Here is a 21,365-nt window from a genome sequence, read left to right as displayed (position 1 = left end):
ACACACACACACACACACACACACACACACACACACATAACATTAGGAGAGACGTGAATAAAAGCCAGGAGTCAGACTTCAGTTTAAATCTTCTCTATACAGCAAAATACATTCACCAACAACATCAATAGACGACTCCTCTAATCGGCCAATCACACGGCAGCAGCTCAGTACACCCGGGCTGTGGGTGTGGCCAAGACGACCTGCTGAAGTTCAACCACAGCATGAAGACAGGCGACCGAGCGACGGGTCATTTCAGAAGCTGCCGATGGGCGAGGATTCACAAACACACCAGCAGCGTCCCTCCTGTCAGCTCAGAACACCAAACTGAGGCTCCAGTTCACACACACTCACCAAATCTAGATGATAGAAGCTTTAAAAACAAACCAAAAACCACTGCCTGGTCTCAAGAGTCTCGATTGCTCAGTTCAGCTCAGTTTGGGCTCCTCAGAACCCTCTGATCACCTTGCAGCCTCCACCGCCTCCCAGACTGCAGGTCCATCCTTTCAGTGTAGCATCTCCTGACTGCCACCTCCAGCAGGAGAATAATCCAGGCATCTCAGACTGGTTTCTTTAACATCATCGTCATCATCATCATCATCATCACCACCATCATCATCATCATAGTCGATTCTGCAGCTTTAAAACATATCCTGATCTTGTTTTGATCAATACAGGCAGCTGCAAGTCAGTGAATCAACTTCTTCTATCTCACGAACCAATCACTGACCTGAACAGCGGCCAGGCGTCTCGCCTCCAGCAGACGACTATTCATCAGTCGCAGCAGTTTGTGTGAAAATCCACAGATTGTAAAATGCGTTGGGGGGGGTTTTGAAGCACTCTGCAGGTTTGACCTTCCTGTCGTTGAGTCACAGTGACACTTTGTCACGTCGGCAATTTTTTTTTTTTTTTTTTTTAATTCAGCTGCTTGGATTGACTTTAGCAGCCTTCTAATGTCATGTGGCGGTGGAGGAAGGTGAACCAGGGACGGATGACGGGAGCAGAGAACTATTTCAAACGTCCACAAAAGCCTCTAAGCAGCAGCAGCAGCAGCAGCCCTGATGGAGTCACATGACTTCTGGGCCAGACTACAGGTCGGCTGACGGGTCAGACGGTGAGCGGCTCTGCGCAGGCCGACTCCTCCCACTTCTGCGTACGCAAACTGCTAGTTGCAGCAACAGGGAGTGAGGACAGTCTTTGTTTTTGTTTTTCGGCCGTCTGCCGTCGTCTCGTCAAATTCTTGACGTGATTCTTAAACGTGATTTTTGCGCAGGAATGAAGGGAATAACTGCTAATCGGTAGGGATGTGAATCTTTGGTCGTCTTCATTCAAAGTCGATGCTTGATTCAAGAGTGATACACTGCAGGGTGTGTTGATAGCTAGGCAAATGACGGCATCAAATCAGAATACAGTTTTTTAGTTACACTACCAGTCAAAAGCTTGGGTAGTACACATTCTCATTTATCATTTTTCTTTCATTTTGATATTATCTATTTACGATATCAATTCTCACTTAGGGGACCTAAACAAATGAATGGATGAAACATATATGGTATCATGTAGTAAACAAAAAACATTTCATATTTTAATTTCTTCAAAATAGCCACCATTAATATAAAACATTTAGAGATATTTAATAATATTTTCTTTGCTACATATTTTCATATATATTGCTGGTATGGATGAGAAGGTGTGTCCAAACTACTGACTGGTAGTGTACATTATTTAAAATTACACAAACTCAAACCTTAGGTTCAGTGCTACTTTTCACCCAGACAGTCACAAAAATTTATTTGTCCACAAATGACACAAATCATTGTTTTGCGTGATTTTTAAGTACGTCTCAAATCTCAGTGACTACGAGAACACGTTCAAGCTAACAGGGAGGAAGTGAGGCAGCTCTGACAGTGCGGTGGGTGGGGGAGGGGCAGGTTCACTCAGACCCACCGCCTCGCACGATGACCCGGGAGCTGAAGACGTCACTGGCAGCGTGGAGGAGGGGAGAGGAGGGAAGGGTAGAGGAGAGGAGTGGAGTGGTGAGGAGAGGAGAGGAGAGGAGAGAAGGGTAGAGGAGAGAAGGGTAGAGGAGAGGAGAGGAGAGAATGGTAGAGGAGAGGAGGGTAGAGGAGAGGAGAGGAGAGAAGGGTAGAGGAGAGGAGAGGACGCTAGAACGCTAGCGGCTGAAGTTCTCCCTCCTCCACAGTGCCCTCAGCCAGAGCCGTTCGCAGCAACTTACACTGGCTGGACAACAAGGCGCGCTGTGTACGGAAGCCTGTGAGAGCGCATGGAGAGAAGGAGATGTTGATCTTTTTTTTTCTCTCACGTTTGTAAATCGATCCAGAATCGTAGAGAAAAAGAATCGCGGTGAATCGATTCCCCCCCCCCCCCCCACGGTGACTAACCGGCACAGAGGTTCAGTGCTCGGCACGACCTTCTGGTGGTCCAACCAGGAGCAGCTTCCTGCTGGCGACTGGTGGGGACGGGCGGGCGGGTGAGCGTGATGTCATGACGCGGGCGGTGATCACATGCAGCAGCAGGGTCACTCTGGCAGCGTGCTGTGGTAATGCTGCTGCAGCCCTTCTGTCAACACCAGCCAGCCAGCCAGCCAGCCAGCCAGCCAGCCAGCCAGCCAGCCAGCCAGCCAGCCAGCCAGCCAGCAGGATGAGGAGCAGCAGCCTGGCAGCAGAGGACGCAGCAGGACAGAGACGCAGCTCCGGGTTCAGTGTCGGGTTTTGTCATTATGTAAAAGCAGCGAGCGGTTGTATAATGAACGGAAGTGGGATCACCCTGCAGCCAGAAACAAGAGTGACTGCTGCTCTTCCTCCTCCTCCACCTCCTCCTCCTCCTTCCATCTTCTCACTCTTCCTCCATCTGTCTCCTACTCCTCCTGGTTTCGTCTCTCCATCTGTCTTTTTGTGTGTGCGTGCGTGTGAGTGCGTGTGAGTGCGTGTATGTGCGCGCGCGGCCTCTTTTGTCCAACAACGCAACGTGGATGGTACAAAATGTGTGGAAGTGAGGAGGAAGTGAGAGTAGGGGGAGGAAATCAACGCTGAGGAGGGTGGAGGAGGGCGAGGGGTCGACCGGGTGTCGCTGGGAAGGTCGATACCCTGAACTGACGGCGCCGGCCTGATATCTGCCACTTCCATCTGCGAGCTCCGGTCAACTCGGAGCGTTTTTCTGTGTCACTTTTACGATGCCGACCGATCGTCTTTGATTCACTCCAGAAGTCTGAAAAAGACAACTGATCAACACTGGGCGGGCTGATGACGCTAAAACCTGACAGAGAAATAAATAATGCACAACCTTCACTAAATTCGGGTAAACAGAGCTGACGTGTCGAACTGCAAGTTTCTTCCTTCGATTTGTACATTCGAATCCCGACTTTGGGAATCAGGCGGCGATAATGATGATATGATGATGATTTTGCTGTCCAGGAAGTCAGAAATTCAGACCTCAAATGAACAATGGAAAAAAACACAAATAGTTTCCCAACACTGATCTTATTCATTTTAGTGGTGGCAGGGAGTGACGGCTGCAAGCCACCTTTTCACCACCACAGAGGAAGAAGAAGGAGAAGGAGAAGGAGAAGAAGAAGAAAAAGAGGAAGAGGAAGAGGAAGAGGAAGCGTCTGCTGGCTTAGATGCTGCCGCAGCAGCAACACTTTTTATCAGCTCCAGGCGGCACATTCATGTTAGAGGAAGTTCAAAGACAGGGCTGGGTTGGGTACCATTCAGAATGTTTTGATGACATGCCACTTTCGACACATTGATTTCAATACCGGTTACAGAACAATATTCCAATACCGGATGTTTTAAAAACCAATTTGAACAACAACTAAAATACATTGTTGCCATTACAGCACAAAACGTTTATTTTCTATTTCACTGCTGATTCAAATGACATTTTCTCCAAATCCACCTTGCTGCGTTTCCGTCCTTTGTTACCAAGCCCTCAGCAGAAAAGCTACATTCTGCTTTACTACCTTCATGAAACAGAGCCACTTGAGAATCTTTAGCATGATGCTAATTTTCATTCCGACGTCAACTAAAGTTTGCCAGTATCTTTAGTTCCTGTTTCTATAGTGTTAAAGCCAATCAGCAGCTACTTTAGACTTTTGACTCGCAGCGACGAGATTTACTTCCTTGAATATATTGGAATTTAGCACCGGGAAATTATTCATTTTTTGACATTGGATAAGGATCCCAGAATTCCGATGGCCACCCTTGGTTAAAGACGGTGTAGTTCTTCATTCATTCATTGATTCATTCTCCAGGACGCTACAACCAAACGGCTCCACTCGGCACAACACAAAAGAACAGCAGCGATGAAACCCAGAGAGCTGAGACGACACCAAGCCGCCCATGTTTATTTTGCACTGACGCGTCCGTCGGCCAGACGTCTGTCCCGTCTGATGGGCCGGAGCGCCGAGCTGCTGTCACACTGTCACCAAGAGTGAGATAACCTTCTGTCAGCGCTCACAGCAACCGTCTGGCTCGCTCACGCTGTGTTTTCCAGCCACCGGAGCCACGTCAACTACATCTACACAGCCTGCACTGCCACCTGCAGGTCTGGCTGACCCGTACCTGCATTTAAGAAATACAATAGCCACTCAGCTCGCTGTAATTTGGCAAATGCTCTGGTGATGGACGGCCAACACCGGTGACTCTTAACTGGTGGAAGAAAAAAAGGAAAGCTGCGGCTTCGGCGGTGCAGAAAGCACACGCAGAGAGAAACTCACCGATGTTGGGGTGCTTGAGGAGACGGCAGATACGAGCCTCGCGCTCCAGCTTCTGGTGGTCTGAGGAGGACAGGAAGAGAGTGGAGGTTAGGAGGATGGTGCGAACAGCAGCGACTGGGCAGCGTGGTCACATGGTCGGGGGACGTTAGATATTAGAACCACCACTGCAGCCTTCGCTGCTTGAAGGTGTTGCAATCGTTTGGGGACAATAGTTTCCAGCCATCAGCTAGAAGGAACTGAAAATGAGGACAAAAGCAAGGCGGAGGCGTACTGGAGCCCCATGTGACATCACAAGGGGGCTGTTTCATATACACACACCAAGTGGAGCAAACAGAAGAAGTAAAGGATGGAGTTGACTGACCATGCATAGGTGCTGATTGTTGATTATTACCATATAATTACTAATTAATGACTATTATTACCATTCAATTACTATTAGATCAATATCACTACCGACTGATTACTATTGGATTACAATACTGTTACCAACTGATTACCATTAGATGGTTTCAAGGTTTATTGTACGGAGAGGAAGGGAAATAAAGGCCGTTCCTTTCTGTGTAGGAAGTCAAATATTTGTCAATAACTAATAATTATTGTATTGTTACTTTCTATTACCAGCTAATTAAAATTATTTGGACATTTCAGCCAGGCATTTAGACAAAGAGACACTTATTCAACATTAATCAGTTTGATTTCGGGATAAAAAGAAGTTAATGAGACTGTATGTGTGTGTGTGTGTGTGTGTAAAGAGGTTAGTGTGAAGCCCAGTTATAGCGCTCTAGCGTGTTTGCACTCTTCTGGCTGCGCGGCGATGCCGCTGAGATCCCGCCCACTCACCCTCCCACACACCTCATGTCCACACCAACATCCTTGTTTGAGGATTTTATCGAATCCTGTAGTCCTGTTTGTTCTTGTGCGTGCGTGCGCGCGCATGACCGTGCGCTCGTGACACTGGTGTGTCCACACAACGCCGCGACAACATTTCAACCGCTGCTTCTGCAAGACACAGGGGTCGGGTCAAAGGTCACCGGGCAAACTGCACTGAAGCCCAGCAGTGTGATTCAGTAGATCTGAGTGCGTGTTCCCGCTGATGCGGTCCCACAGTGATGATGGGATGGAGGCTGACTGAGCCACCACCTCCCCCTCTCTCTCCCCCTCTCCCTCCCCCCGACCTCTCCAAAGTCATGGTATGACAGCACTGGGGGCGGGGCTGGTACAACAGAATGAAAAGCAAACCTCACCAAGCTCACACCAACACACAGGCTGATCAGCCGCTGAACGTTTCTTACGTCAAAATCTGTGAGTTTAATTCTGGCTTGGAATGTTGAAACCTTCAATACTGCTGCACCAAGCCCGGGAGGACAAGGAAGAAATGATTTAAAAAATATTACAATCTAAATATATATACAAATGGAAAAACACTTTGGAACCAGAACGTCTTCAAATCAAGACTTTGTCCAAATCCACTTTGTTGCGTTCCTGTCCTTTGTCCCTGGGCACAAATGTTGCATTTAGAATTGCACTTTGGAATTTTTGGCATGACGGCTAATTTTCACTATAATGTCATCAAAAGTTTGCCAGTGTCCTTAGTCATGCCTCTATAAAGTGAAAGCCAATCAGCAGCCAACACAGATCTTGATGCCAAATGATGATTGGCAGGCAGACGCTAACATTTACTCCTTTGAGACAGACAGACAGACAGACAGACAGACAGATAGATCCCAAATGGGGAAACTACACTGCTGCAGCATTAAAAGTTTAAAGAACTGTAAAATGTAAGAACTGAGTACAGTTGCAGTTATTTGGCATCAAAAGATGATTCCATTTTTCGTTATTCGATCCAAATGTAAAGACGTTTCGCTACGCAGCACTAGTCACACATCCTGTGATGCATCTCACTGCAATGACTCGACCAATTCTCTGTTGCCACACAGGTGTCGAACCTCCCGACCGGAGAGAAAGTGGCTGAAGAAAAGAGAGAGAGGCCGAAGTAGCAGCGCACAACTACACAGACAAGGAGGATTACACACAACGCCCATTAGCTGGAGGAGAAGCACGGCTCCCCTGTGAGTGTGTGTGTGTGTGTGTGTGTGTGTCCACCCTGGTGCAGTGTCACTGCAGCACTCACTAATTCATTCAATCTTCTTAGTTGTTGGTGCAAGTGTGTCGAAAGAGGCGGAGGAGGAGGAGTAGGAGGAGGAAGAGGGCCGCAGGCTAATGACTGGCACTTCCTGCTGCTCTCTAATTGGCCATCTGCCTCGCTGTGGGGCGGGCCCACAGCAGACCTTACATCAGCTGAGCATGCAGCACACACACACACACACACACACACACACACACACACACACACACACACACACACACACACACACACACACACACACACACACACACCTCTCTCTGTGCCAGTGACTGGGGATCTATTTCAGACTTGTGACTGGCGGCGGTCGTGAGGTCGGCGAGGTCCAGCCGGCGTGACGCTGCGCTGCAGCAGCAGCAGCTGATGTGGACAGAATCACAAACCCAAACACGACTTCTGCTCCTTGTTGTTATTGTTGTTGTCGTTGTTGTAGTTGTTAATCAGGACATTTTCCCGCTCCCAACGTGACGATAAAGTTTGTGGTTTCTAATCAAGTTCAATGTCACGGCACTTTAATGGTTCAAATCAATTCAAAACATCCAATAATCGCCCCTCCTGATTTTTACTATAAGGTGTCGCTACACGAGGTCTTTCTTCAAAAATACTAACTCTTGCCAATTTACAGTTACAGCTCAAGATTTCAGATTTTTTTTTTTCATTTTCAAAGCCCTCCCCCCAGTTGCATTGAGAGGACGAGGGGACGGAGGAGCTGCAACAGCTGCTAAAAGCACCTTCGATAGCGAACCGGCTCAAAGGAATATCGTTAATGTGCGACGCGGCTGGGCTTCTTTTTTTTTTTTCTCGCCGGCATCTGAACGGCCTGCTAACAATAGCAGCTGCCGCTGCTGCTGCAGAGTGTGTGGACGCCGTTCTGCTATTTATACTTGGTGGCAGCTGACATTCAAAACAGGCTTCAGAATCCAACCGGTTCCACGGAACACAGTCTGGCAGGTGCGACCGCTCTGCTGGTCCGCCCAGGCGAGCACATGCAGGGATATCTGACATCATTAGGGGTTTATTTGTTTGTTGAGGGTCTGTCTACATAATAATAATAATAATAATAATAACAATAATAATAATAATAATAATAATAATAATAATAATGATAATAATAAAAATAATGTTTTCAACATATCTCATCTACTATTTATTCTATTTCACCTTACTTGTTTGGCTTTGAAGCACAATATAGCTTGAAATAAATTTAGATAAAAGCTAAAATCAATAAATGCAATGTTATCTAACTACAACAATAGCAATGTTTCTTTCAGCAATGGTGCTGCTGTCAACCCATTTCTTGCGGGGAGTTCCTGAATGAGCAGGAACGAAGCCGTCAAGCAGGTGGACCTTCAGAATTAATGTGGACGGGGGCAGATAAAAAAAAACACTGGACCAAAACGACAATTTGGGGTTACACACTGATTATAATGAATAATAATGGCAACAGTGAAACAACTGACGCCAATTTCGTCAGAACCAATCAGAAGAGGCCGCCCCTCGCAGATCGAGTGATGCTTGTAGACGATGCTAGTTTACAGCAGCTGTGTTTCCAATTCTATGAGCCCCAAGAATTGCACAAAACCTAAATATTGCAATAAAACACTGGTAATGGAAACACCTATAATTCGCAATTTTACTTTGTCAAAATTTTAGAAATATCTCTTTTATTTGGCAAAAAACTGAAACCATAGAGTGTTGTGTTCAGTAATGTTTCATTTTGAGAAAACAAAAAAATGCACTCCATCTAGACGTCCAACATGACGACATCAGTCTGCAGGAGGAGCACTGGTCGGTCCCTGCAGGACGTCTGCAGCCGCTGCATCAGTCGGACACTCTGATTGGTGGAGGCAACAAATCCATCAGCCGCCTCCTCCAACTTTCTACCCAGAAGGAGTTTCACCCTCCAAACTTCCTTCCACCACCTCCACGAGTTATTTTTTTCCAAGGCATTTTGTGAGATTCTTGGCGCTCCGTCCAGCAGATCTTTGGATGCACTTTTCAAAAACTGAGCAACAGAATGCAGCACAACTTTTTTTTTTTTCCCGGAAAAATAAATCTTTTTTTAAAGCGAGTGCGCATTTTGTGCCTCTGCCCACTCACATCCCACTGCCATCCATCCATCCATCCATCCAGCCCTGACACCTCCTCCACACTTCCTCCTCCTGCATCCTTCCATCCATCCTTCCTTCCTCTCCGACCCCCCCTACGCCCCTCCCCCCTTGCCCCTCCTCAGATTACTGCAGTGTTTACCGGAGCTTTGAGAGACTTACCCACTAGGCCACGCGTGAGGTCACACACGCCCCATCAGGCTAAAAAAAACCCACCCAAATCCTAGCAGGCAAGCTGCCTGCTCCCTCCCTCACTCCTTCACTCCCTCACTCACTCCCTCACACTCGAGCCGCCTGCCGCCTGCCGCCTGCGTGTGGACGCATGGGAACGCCGCCGCGGCCTCCCGCGGTTCCTCTAGGCAGCGACTTCTCCCTCACTGCCACCTAGGGCTGGGTTCCACTCCAAGTGTTTTGGTGTGATACCAATTTCAATACCTTGCTTTCAACCACCGGTTCCAGATCGCTACTCTTTCTTATTCGAGATGTATTAAAACCAATTTGAACATACATCGCTAATACATTGTTGCCATTACAACGCAAAAATGTTCTATTTTCCTGCCAATTCAAATCATTATTTTCCTTTTTTGTGTTTCCGTCCTTTGCTGCAACGTCCTCGGCACAAATGTTGCATTTTGCTTCATTCTGATCCACCTTGACTAAGTGGAGCCACTTTACAATCTTTAGCATGATGCTAATTTTCACAATGCCACTGTCCTTAGTTCCCGCCTCTGTAATGTGAAAGCCAATCAGCAGCCACTTTAGATCTTGATGTCACATGATTATCATTTACTTTCTTGAATATATTGGAATTCGGTATCAAATGATTCCAGATTAGCAATGTTCGGTCGCTGCTACCAATCTACTGAAGTTCGCTGCGCAGGCCGAGTACCGCATGTCACGTTGGCGCATCTTCAAGTGAAACCAACCAGCTGAAGGTTTAGTATTAAAAAAAAAAAATACCGGCACAAAGTGCGCAAATTTCAAAATGTGAATGAAAACTGACAGACAAATGGAATTTATGACCCCCCCCCCTTTTCTTGTTATTAACTTGTGTTTCAGCTATGAAACGGTCTTTGTTTGTATCCACACACTCCCTGCTGACTTTCCCCTCAACAGTTTGCATTCCACAACACTGTTGGAAGCGTAGCGCCCGTCTGGAAACACCTCTGCTCCGTTTGGGGTCAAGTTCTGTAGATTCTTTGGCTGACTTTGACAACCTTTTGTTTTGGGGACGTGCAGGAACGTGTGTGGCGGTGTTGTCATGCATTAGCAACGGCAATTGTATGTTTGTTTGTTTTTTACTCCCTTATTGCGTGACGACACAAAAACCCGCACAAAACTCAAAGGCAGGAGATTTCTTGGAAATTCGATGATTTTCATCCAGATTTCCACTTTTACTTCATCCTCTTCTGAAGCCTTTCTGCAAAACGACTTCAGCTACTGTTCTGCACTTCCTCCTCCTCCTCCTCCTCCTCCTCCTCACTGTGGAACACACACACGTGCATCCACAGACCTACACCGTGCTGCCCGACTGCTGCCTGCCTGCCTGTGTCCGCCGAGCGCCGCCAGCGTTTTCTGCTGATCACTTGCTTTTCCCTTCAGAGGCGCATTAATATCTGGGAGCTGCCCCTGTGCGGACACTTGATGGCCGGGGTAGAACAATAACAGTATTACAGCGCACTCACAGAATGCCTTACAACAGAGACACGCGCTCTATTATTGCTACTCCCGCCTTTTAGAGAGAGACACAAAATACCATCAGGCGCAAAACGACAACAACAGGGCGAACAGGGAGGCGCCTATGGAATCCGTGGGGTCTTAGTGGTTGATGAGATACATTTAGCATAAGTGGATTAGCCTAAATACAAAGCAATCCCACTCCGCAGCGAGACCAGCGAGGGGAAGAAGTGTGTAGGGCTGAGAGAGCGGCTGCTGCTGCAGAAGAGGAGGAGGAGGAGGAGGAGCAGGTGTCTGTGTGTGTGTGTGTGTGTGTGTGTGTGTGTGTGTGTGTGTGTGAGCGAGAGAGAGAGAGGGAGGAAGTGCAAGCACACCTAATTTGTCTCATGCACAAATAAAAAGCTATTAAGTGTGAGAGCGTCGGGCCAGGGGAGGTTCTGACACGCCAACAGGTCGACACGCCACGACAGGCTCGTGCTCGCAGGTGTGGACCGGCGCAGCAGAGACACACAGACGCGGCACCTCGACGCAACTGCGACCGCATCTGTTGCCGACACATTACAAACTGGTCGTCGGCTCCACCAAGGGTTCACTTGGGGCCCCGAGTCGCCGCCGCCGCGTCCGCAGAGTTTGGGGATCAATGGCTTGTAAAGCGGCGGTCCGAGCGATGCAGCAGAGGAGCGGCCGACGCGTCAATGCGTCGTCTATAAGACAAAGGAGGCTCATTAAAGTGGAAAACTGGTTGTCGGTTTTTTTTTCCATCCGCCTTTGTTTTCACTCCATCTGGGCGGGACGAGCAGAAATGGTCCCAAATATCTGCACCGTTTGGGAAAAACTACAGTCAATTTGCAATGAAAGTTTCTATGATTTCTTTTTTAACCGATGCGATCTTACTGAGCGAACGTGCAAACTTGGAGGCGGAAACGTTGGTTGATTGTGGTTGCAACAACAACACAAACGACAGCGGCGCTGAAACGTGTTGACTGACGAGGAAACCAGTAACCCTCCTCAGTCCGATCCATTACAGGAGATATATATTGAAAACATCTATTTGAACGTTGTGGTGATCAGGCTTTTACTGTTGCCGCGCCCACATTGTGGAACAAGCCCCTCCCCCAAAAACAAGAGCACCTGGGACGTTTGAAAAGCCGAGCTCGATCTGCATCTTTCAACGACCAACGCTGCCGTGACGATAACGTGAATTTACAGTAATTACTGTCTTCATTTTATCGTAAAAACAACTCGGGTCGGGTCTAAAACAGCTGTTTTGTCCTGATGATTTGTGCCAGTAAGTGTTGATCGACCACCAACTGTGGTTGACAACGTTTCAGGCCAATTTCATAACCTCGATTTCTTACAGCTGTGCGACTTTGACTTACCAACACCACCGATGCCGACTGAAAAACCAGCCTGGTTTATCAACGCAATGGCTGACATTTCTGACACACCCCCACACTCATTTCTCCGTGTGTGTGTGTCTGCAGATGTGTATGTGTGTGTGCGCGTGTTGAACGGGCAGATGCTGCGGTAGCGTACCTCTTGCAGACAGCTTCTTAGTGTTGATGATTTTCGCAGCATACTCCTGTCCTGATGACTTCTTCACACACCTACGCACCACTGAAAAAGCTCCCCTGGGAAGAGAAACACAACAGAGGATGATCAGGGAGAGAAAATCACTTCCATGATCTCCTTCACACACACACACACACACACACACACACACACACACACACACACACACACACACACACACACACACACACACACACACACACACACACGCACACACACACGCACACACACACACGCACGCACGCACGCACGCGTGTCACATCTGAAGGAGCAGCAACATGCGCTGGCAGTGGCTAGTTTATTGTGCTGTTGTGTGTGCACTGTGGACATGTTTAATTACCACACGCACGCGCACGCACACACACACAAGTGACTAAAAGCTGCTCAAAACATGAATAAAGGCGCCGATCTCTGATAGGAACACAATAACACAATAGAGTGAAAAACCTATCGCCTCACAGTAAATTCAATTAGCCACAGCGAGCACACAAAAGGAAGGGGGCTGCAGCTCACGCAGCAATGTGCAGTATTCAATAATAAAATAATGAAACAAATGAAAATTCAACAGTAATCCCGCTTGGTTATAAGCCGCTAGTGCGTCAAAGAGACAAAAAAAAAAAAAAAAGCACACAAATCGCCACCAACACCTTCACAACATCACTTCAGCCTCGCCACAGCCGCTGTACAAAATGTTCGTAGTGTCTGTGTGAGACGGTGCGGTCGGCCCTGCAGCATCTGCGCCGGCTGCATGCTGAACATACACAGACGGGCTGCTGTACTTTCTGCTGCACTCTGGTCTTTTTCCCACACGACTCCTGAGATTCAATTATTTAACGGTAAACGAGAGGTGACAGGTGACAGCAGTGGAAGTCAGGGGGCCTTGACGATAATGTGCTGCGATGGAGCAAAAAAGAGAAGAACAAGAAATGCATTAACAAGCTGCTCTGTGTGTGTGTGTGTGTGTGTGTGTGTGTGTGTGTGTGTGTGTGTGTGTCTGAGAGAGAGATGACAAGGTGAGGGTTCGGCGTGCAGCAGGATCAGGATCAGGGGCAGCGGCGGGTTGATCACAGTGCAGGTTAGAAAAGGTGATTCAGTGCGTGCGTGTGTGCGTGCGTCTGGGTGCAACTGGAGGTGCGACCACTGCAATCGATGGCTGACAAATATTGCCGGCAGCTGGAAATGAAGCAGGCTACATCTCACTGCAGCCAAGTGTGGCCCTGCTGCTGCAGCTGCAACAGTGGTGGTGGGTGGGTGGGGTGGGGGTGGGGGACAAGATTCATTGGCCAAGAACAACAGATGCTGCAGCTGATCATGGCGGGGATGACACAGATGAGGTAGAGGCCCGGACTCCTCACCGTCATCAAAATACCGAGAAAACACGTCATCGCCTCTTACGAAGCAGGCAAAAAAGAGAGAGAGCCAAATTGCAGCTCGAGCTTGCCAGGACGACACACAGGCGCGCGCGCGCGGGCACGCACGCACGCACATACAGACATACATACATACATACGTACACACGCTCGCAGCATGCTTTTATTGATAAGATGAGAATGACTACAGCTGCTGAACCGTCACTGTGCGAGCGGCCCCCGAACCGCCGTAGACCCGGACGGACTTCCTCATTGAGCGAGTGGAAGCGGCACGTAAACGTTACTCAAGCCCGGGCGGCTTACACAAATCATCTGCAGCTGCTCGAAAGGCAAGAGAAGAAGAAGGAGGAGGAGGTGGAGGACGAGGACGGAGGAAAAGGCGAGTGAGTGGCCGCCCCGCCGGCCTAGTTAGCCGGCGACCACAGCCTCGGGTCCGCCGAGCTGTCAAGCCGCCGCGGGGGCCGTGGAAATGTCACCGCGGCTACGTCTCTGGGCGGCGCTCGGGGCCCCTGCTGACGGCTGGCTCCCAACCACCGCGGCAGAACCTGCTGGTGGTAACACGGTGACTAGCGAAGGCGAAACACGGCGCTAAAACTAGTAGGGCTTTTGGAACGCCGCGGCGCCAGTGCGGAGGCCAGCTCATCAATATCGGTAGCGGTAGCTCGTTGGCTAGCGAGCGGAGCGGCTGCCCTCCGTCACTGCGGGAGCTGCTAGGCTAGCCCATTAGCAAGCAGCTCACTGCACCACGACGGCCGACGACACGCTCATCGGCACGCAGCCGGCCCGCACGGCGAGGCTGCTTGCCTGCCTGCCTGGCTGTCACGGCCAGCCTCGTCCGTCAGTCGACATAATGACGAGGCGGGGGCGGTGGACGGACGGCGGCAGCAGGCAAACACGATACACCAGACTAATTAAAAAAACAAAAACAAAAAAAAACAACAACACGTAACGAAGGGTGCCGCTTACTTCCCGAGCTCCTCGTACAGCTGGTACTCGTCGGTGAACCTGGTGGAGGTCCCGGTGGTTGCCATGGCTGGAGCCGTGGAGTGCAGTAGGGGTGTTCAGCTTCAGCGACAGCCCGTTGGGGTGGTTGGTGCGACGGTGGCTGACTCTCGTGCGGAGGGGGGGGAAGAGATCCGGGGAGGAGGGTGGCCGCCTTGTAGCCTCCGATAGCTGGAGTAGTACAGTCTCCTCTGACAGGCGGGCGGGCAGGCAGGCAGGCAGGCAGGGCTGGGGAGGAGAGAGGAGGCGAGCCGCGACGGAAAGGGAGGGAGGGGCCGCGCACGCAGAAGAGGAGGAGTGATGGTGGCGGCGGCGGTGATGAGGTCGGTGCGCGCGCGCCTCTCTCTCTCTCTCTCTCTCTCTCTCTCTCTCTCTCTCTCTCTCTCGCTCGCTCGCTCGCTCTTCCTGCGCGGGCACGCACGCGCGCGAGGCTGTAGTAAAGTGGTGGAGTCCTCGCGAGAATACAAAACGCGCAGCATGCACGCTACCAGTCAAAAGTTTGTACACATTCTTCTGATTTAATGGTTTTTCTTTCCCAGTCACAACTATTGACATTGTAGATCGTCATCAAAACTATGAATGAACACATAAGGAATATGTATTAATCAAAAAAAGTGTGAAATAACTCAAACAAGTTTTATATTTTAGATGATCTAGAATAGCCACAACATAAAATATTTGTCTTTTTAACATTTGCCACCTTAATCCACATATCTTGGCCATATATTTGACGTCTTCAGTATGTATCTACAGTGGAGAAAGTCAAGATAAAAAAACAGGTGTGTCCAAACTTTTGACTGGTAGTGTATTTGTGAAACTTTATAAAAGGGCAGCGGCGGCAGGGCGATGAAGGAACCAACACTTTAGAACACTTTCAAACTCAAAGGCTCAGTGCGGAACTCAAGGTATCGACTAGTATGACATGGACTAAAGGATATTTGTTTGTTTTTGTTTTGAGGTCATGTTAATATTTGCTCATAATGAATAATCTATGTGGGGTTTGTATATTCTCCCTGTGTGTGTGGGTTCTCTCCAGGTTCTCCGGCTTCCTCCCACAGTCCAAAAACAAGCATGTGAGATGAATCGGGAACTCTAAATTGAGTGTAGGTGTGAGTGTGAATGGTTGTTTTTCTTTGTTTGTCTCTATGTGGCTCTGCAATGAACTGGTGACTTGTCCAGGGTGTCAGGGGACAGCCGGGAGAGGCCTCAGCAGACCCACGAGACCCTGAGTGCAGGAAGAAGCGGGTATTGAAAATGAATGGATGGAAGATAGAATATTATTATGGGTAATGATAAGTTTGAGAAATACCACAAAAAGAAAATGGACTGAAGAAGGTCTTGTGTGCTGATATGTCACCGGGTTAAATATGTTACTCATGACAGTCTTTGTGACAAATGATCAGATTGTACAGTGAGACTTCTGCACCGGTCCACAGGTATTTTGGCCCACTGCTAGTGAGCAAACTGCTCCAGCTGTGTCAGGTTTGAAGGGTGTCTTCTCCAGACTGCATTATTTCAGCTCCTTCCACAACGGTCCAATAGGATTTAGCTCAAAAAAGGCCACGTCAGAATTGATTTGTTCTTAGCCGTTCTTGGTTGTTCCCAGCTCTGTGTTTTGGGTCATTATCCTGTTGGAGGACCCGTGGCCTGCGACTGAGACCCAGCTGTCTGACACCGGGCTGCACATTTCGCCCCAGAATGCACTGACAGTCTTGAGATTTCATTGTGCCCTGCACAGATTCAAGGCACCCTGTGCCAGATGTGACAAAGCAGCCCGGAAAATAGTTGCGCCCCCTCCACGTTTCACACTAGTGTTCTTTTCTTTGTGTGCTTCATTTTTTGCATCTGTGAACATAGAGCTGATGTGACCAATGCGTTGCCAAAAAGCTCCAGTTTTGTCCCATCTATCCAAAGGACACTCTCCCAGAAGCTTTGTGGCTGGTCAACATGCATTTTGGCAAATTTCAGTCTCACCTTTTTTGTGACTTGCTTTCAACAGTGATGTCCTCCTCGGTCGTCCTCCATTACGTCCACTTTGGTGCAAACGGCGACGGATGGTGTGATCTGATACTAACGTACCTTGTCCTTGATGTTCACCTCTATTCTCTTTGCTGTACTGGGCTCTTTGGTTACCATTCGTAATATCCGTCTCTTCATTTTGTCATCAATGTCCCTCTTGCAGCCACATCCAGGGAGGTTGGCTACAGTCCCGTGAAACTTCTTCTTTTCACCCTTTAAACTGATTAAAGGTTGTTACAAGATCTATCTATTAATGTAACCTGTCCCTCTGGTCAAATTATTTTCAATCTTTTCTAGGGGTACCATCATTTTTGTCCAGACTATTTATTTTAATCATTCTGTTGAACCACAATTCAAAAGCAATGCCTGATTTTCATTAGTTAATTTTCAGAAAAACGTTTTCTTCATTACTACTTTTATCAGTTTCAGGTTATTCCAGTGACTGTTGTTGGGTTTTCGTTCTGTTACCAAAAGGGTACTGGCAATTGTGTCCACGTCTGTAAATGCACAGCAAAAGTAAATAAAGATATAAGGCCAAATAACCTATCTCTATGCCTGTTGTCCACACACACACACACACACACACACACACACACACACACACACACACACACACACACACACACATACAGTACAGACATCGATGGCAGGGACACACAACCCCTGGTCAAACCTCTCTGCGGCACACAGGCACACTGTGACCCACACTCTTGCATTGCATAAGCACGCACACATGCAGACACGCAGACACACACACACACACACACACACACACACACACACACACACACACACACACAGACACACACACACACACACTAGCAATCAATACTGATTAATGCAGGTCTTGCTCTCAACACTGAAGGGGGGCCCATTTTCCCCCTGAGCCACTGATTTTGCCTCTTGCACTGAATGCATTTTTTTTTCTTTTTTTCTTTCCTTCAGAGTGCACTCGCATGTATGTATGCATGTCATGCGCATGCATGCGAGAGGCATGGATGGGGGGCTGAGCGAATACTGCGAGTGTGTATCAGGTTTCCGCCGACGTGCACGCACCCATGTTTTTTTTTTTCCACAGTGTGAGGGCCGCTAGCTGCGGCGGCGCTAAAAGATGGTGTCACACAGACCCAGAGTGCCTCGCTAAATGTTTAATGTGGCATGAGTGGGAGCCGTCGGACAGGCGGGCGAGGCTGGAAGGGGCCGTGCACCCAATGCACGCTCAGCGCTCTGGGGCAGGATGGGTTGGGGTGGGGGAGGGGCAGGTTGGGGTGGGGGGCTGGTTGGGGGGGGGGGGGGGGGGTGAGAAACCGTGATTTCCCTGGCAGTGTGGTCTCTCGTGGCGTGGGAACACCGAGCTGAGAGCACTGGAGAAAGTTCAAATATTATGAGACCATATCTGCAGGAGCAGCCGGCAACCGTGATGGAGAGAGCAGGAGAAGGAGGCCAGTGTGTGTGTGTGTGTGTGTGTGTGTGTGTGTGTGTGTGTGTGTGTGTGTGTGTGTGTGTGTGAAGACAAACGAGCCACCGCAAACGTAGGCTAGCAGCCCTCTCCTGCCCTGCTTTTCCTACGTTCTGCTCACCCTGCAGCCCTTCCTCCTCTTCCTCTTCCTCCACCTCCTCAACCTCCACACAAGTTACATAATGGTGAACTCCTCAGCCTTTGTTATCTCACACCAACCACACACACACACACACACACACACACACACACACACACACACACACACACACACAGGCAGTACGCCTTGGACCGCTCGATGAGAGACAGCGGAGCAGAGGAGGGAGAAGGAGGAGGAGGAGGAGTGAGAGAGCACAGCAGGCCGAGAGAAGAGCAGAAAGTGGGATGGTATTGGCAGAAGCTGGCACCGTGCGAGGACAAAAGATGGGAAGATAGTGAGAGAGAGAGAGAGAGAGCGAGAGAGAGAGAGAGAAAGCGAAAGAGAGCGAGGGAGAGGTGCAGCATCGCTGTCCGCCACACTACGTGACGGACATCCCGCAGGACGCATGATGCAGGAGGTTATTAATTCACCCCCACCTTCTGTGGAGAGGAGCTCTAAAATGCCACCGACAGTCGTGTGGTCAAAATAGAGCTGTTTTTGAAAAAGACCCGCAAGATACAGCGTGATCTTGCACCCTGCAACCCAAGTGAACACTTGCAACTGCTATCGGTGTGGCCTCATTTTGGGATTTGAATGTGTTTTCTGTGTGTCAGTGATGATACTCACAGAATAAAGGAGCCAAGGTGACTGACCAGCGTGAATCGTGGTACTTGGTGCCTTGGTGCCTTGGTGCGCAGCATTGTTTGAACATGTTTCTTTCCCATTTAAAGATCCAGCATGTGAGATTTGCCATTCAAGTCATATGAATATAATGCTATTGAGATGCTCATTCTGGGTTTTCAATGTCTGCAATAGAACTCTTAATTAATATAAGTGATGTAGAGATGTAGTGGATGCTAGTGGACCAACTGCTGTAAATACCAATTTATATTTTCAAGTTACAGTTATTTCATTGAGCAAAAAATATGCATTTGGGTATTTTCTTTAATCTGTGTGCTTCTCAAACACCGGGCCTGGCTTTTTCTTGGTTCAATAAAATGTTTTTTGTACTTTTGGCTAAACTGGGCAACAGGAAGCACCAATCTCTTGCTATTTGCACCCACACCCTCCCCATCCCCCGATTCTTTTTTGATTGGTCAACTTGAATTGTGATTGACAGACAATTCCTCCAATCACAGTACAAGCATTTTCCTCCCAGGATGAAAATAAATGCATTTCATTCTGCGCTGTCCGATTGGGTCAAATGCAGCCCGCAAAATGTCACCTTCAGTTGACAACACGGCCAACAAAGCTCCCCCGTCTTTAACGCATCTTCTTCTTTCCCTCCCTCCTCCCTGGATTGGGGCCAGTGGAAGCCTGCAGACACGTGCAGCCTCAGCCGGCACCTCTGCAGAGCCGCAGCATCAGTGTGGCCGACCTCCCCGCCTCCCCGCCTCCTCGCTCGCCGATGCTCTGTTTGCATCTCACAAAAGACGATCTGAGCAAACACGGCGCCGGCAGCAGCTGCTGCGGTGCAGTTCGCTGCAACACGCTTTTCCTCCCTTTTGTTGTGACTAAAGAGGCTGAGTGTGTCGCCTGTTACATCATCGCGGCCGAGGCACAGGGAGGAGACCGGGGCCGGGAGCTGAGTCATGACTCTCCTGCTCCTGCGCTGCTCCGGACTGACTGACTCTACCCTTGCCTCTCCCCTCCCCCGCCCTCCTCCTGTGACCCCAGTCACCCCGCTGCCACTGCTGCCACCGCCGCCACTGCCAGTCGAGGCTGGAGCTCCAGGAGGAAACAAGGTGTGTTTGCTGGTGGAACACCAGCGTTGTCCGCACCACTGAAGCAAAAGTAAACCCATCACTCACAACCGAGGGCAGAGGTGACACAAAGTGACTCAGCTCCTGGAGTTGGTCCATTGTCAATATCCTATCAGGGAGACTCATTTCTTCCCAGAACTCCATCAGCCTTGGTGACGATGCTGAGGACTGACACTCCATTGATGCCGTCCTGTGATAAATTATGCACAGAACAGCATTTTTAGCCCTCTGTTTACAGCCTCCTGCTAAAACTGGTGCGTGGTTGGACGTCAATCATGTTTGGGAGGGGACCAAAAAACATGGAGGTCTCAGAGAGGGGGGTGGTCAGTGGTCACTGACATGGGGCAAGTAACGGTGACCTTTGTGAGGGGTGAAGGGGTGAATTTACAGTGCAGTGCGCGGCTTTGTCCACCTGAGGGCAGCAAAGGGAAGCAGAAAGAAAAGCGCGAGCGAACCACTCTTAACTGACAAATGAGCTAATAACTCAGCAGAAGATTGTGAACAGGAAACGCCAGCAGCAACACGTAAATTTTAAAAAACGTTTTTTTAAATTATTTCTTATTACATCGAAGCAGAGTTTTTAATTCGGGTTTTATTTTTTATTAACCTTTTTTGAATCTGGAAGCAGGACGTCGTGAAACGACACAGCTTGGACTCTGCTTCCACCATCTGTTCACCAGGGAGACTGCAGCTCTCTCTCTCTCTCTTTCTCCTTCTCTCTCTCACACACAAACACTCACCCGCACGTACTATTGTGTGTGTGTGTGTGTGTGTGTGTGTGTGTGTGTGTGTGTGTGTGTGTGTGTGTGACAGTATAAAGAGAAAGAAATAATTTCCTTGGGCCTTTGAGCCTGTAACCGCTGCCTCTGTTGCTCTGCTGCTCATTTTTTAAGGATGTTTTTTTTTAGTTTTAAGTTTTCATGGCTTTGTTGTAATGTATCCTATTGGCTGCGACTTATCTTTTCAATGTGGACGTAGTGCAAGTAATCTGATTAAAAATGTGAGTTTTTAACTTAACTTTGGCATTGCTGAGCCAAGATTTATTGCAGGGGATCCTGGTGCCTGGATCCTAGTTTTCTGTATAATATAGGATTAGGACACACATTTGCTTTTCTGTAAATAACATGTAATGCACTTTTTATTTAACTGCTATAAACTCACGTTATTATTTTCAACAACGATTATTAATAGGCCTGGGCTTTCAGGGACCTGTGTTTGTCCCTGGACCTCACTTTGAGAACCACTAATCTATTTTTTCCGTATTTATCTCAAATGTTGCGGAAATTGTGCATTGATGTGTGAAAAAAAACAACATTTTTCGGCGTGCACTGGTGGGGTGGGGAATTCTAGCAACGCCTCTGTTGCTGACAATATA

The 21,365-nt window shown here is 48.6% G+C and overlaps 1 protein-coding gene across 20 annotated transcripts in view; it reads right to left on the bottom strand.

Annotated features, from left to right (window-relative positions):
• Nucleotides 1–14,901, bottom strand: part of LOC142893203 (calcium/calmodulin-dependent protein kinase type II subunit gamma-like) — a 36,259-nt gene extending 21,358 nt beyond the window's left edge. For 5 of the 20 annotated variants that reach the window (XM_076033533.1, XM_076033541.1, XM_076033534.1 and 2 more), the window contains exons 1-3: nucleotides 14,575–14,901; nucleotides 12,203–12,297; nucleotides 4,739–4,798 (exon numbers count right to left, since the gene is read on the bottom strand). In XM_076033533.1, coding sequence (XP_075889648.1) covers nucleotides 4,739–4,798; nucleotides 12,203–12,297; nucleotides 14,575–14,639 — 220 coding nt within the window. In that variant the 5' untranslated portion in view covers nucleotides 14,640–14,901. The remainder of the gene's footprint in view (nucleotides 1–4,738; nucleotides 4,799–12,202; nucleotides 12,298–14,574) is intronic. The other 15 variants (XM_076033544.1, XM_076033550.1, XM_076033545.1 and 12 more) reach the window with 4 other exon arrangements.
• Nucleotides 14,902–21,365: the final 6,464 nt, after the last annotated feature.

This window comes from Nelusetta ayraudi, unplaced genomic scaffold, assembly GCF_046127955.1.
Source record: "Nelusetta ayraudi isolate G7.1 ecotype Tasmania unplaced genomic scaffold, CSIRO-AGI_Nayr_v1 ptg000042l, whole genome shotgun sequence".
Taxonomy (NCBI): domain Eukaryota; kingdom Metazoa; phylum Chordata; class Actinopteri; order Tetraodontiformes; family Monacanthidae; genus Nelusetta; species Nelusetta ayraudi.
This window is presented reverse-complemented; position numbering and strand designations above follow the sequence as displayed.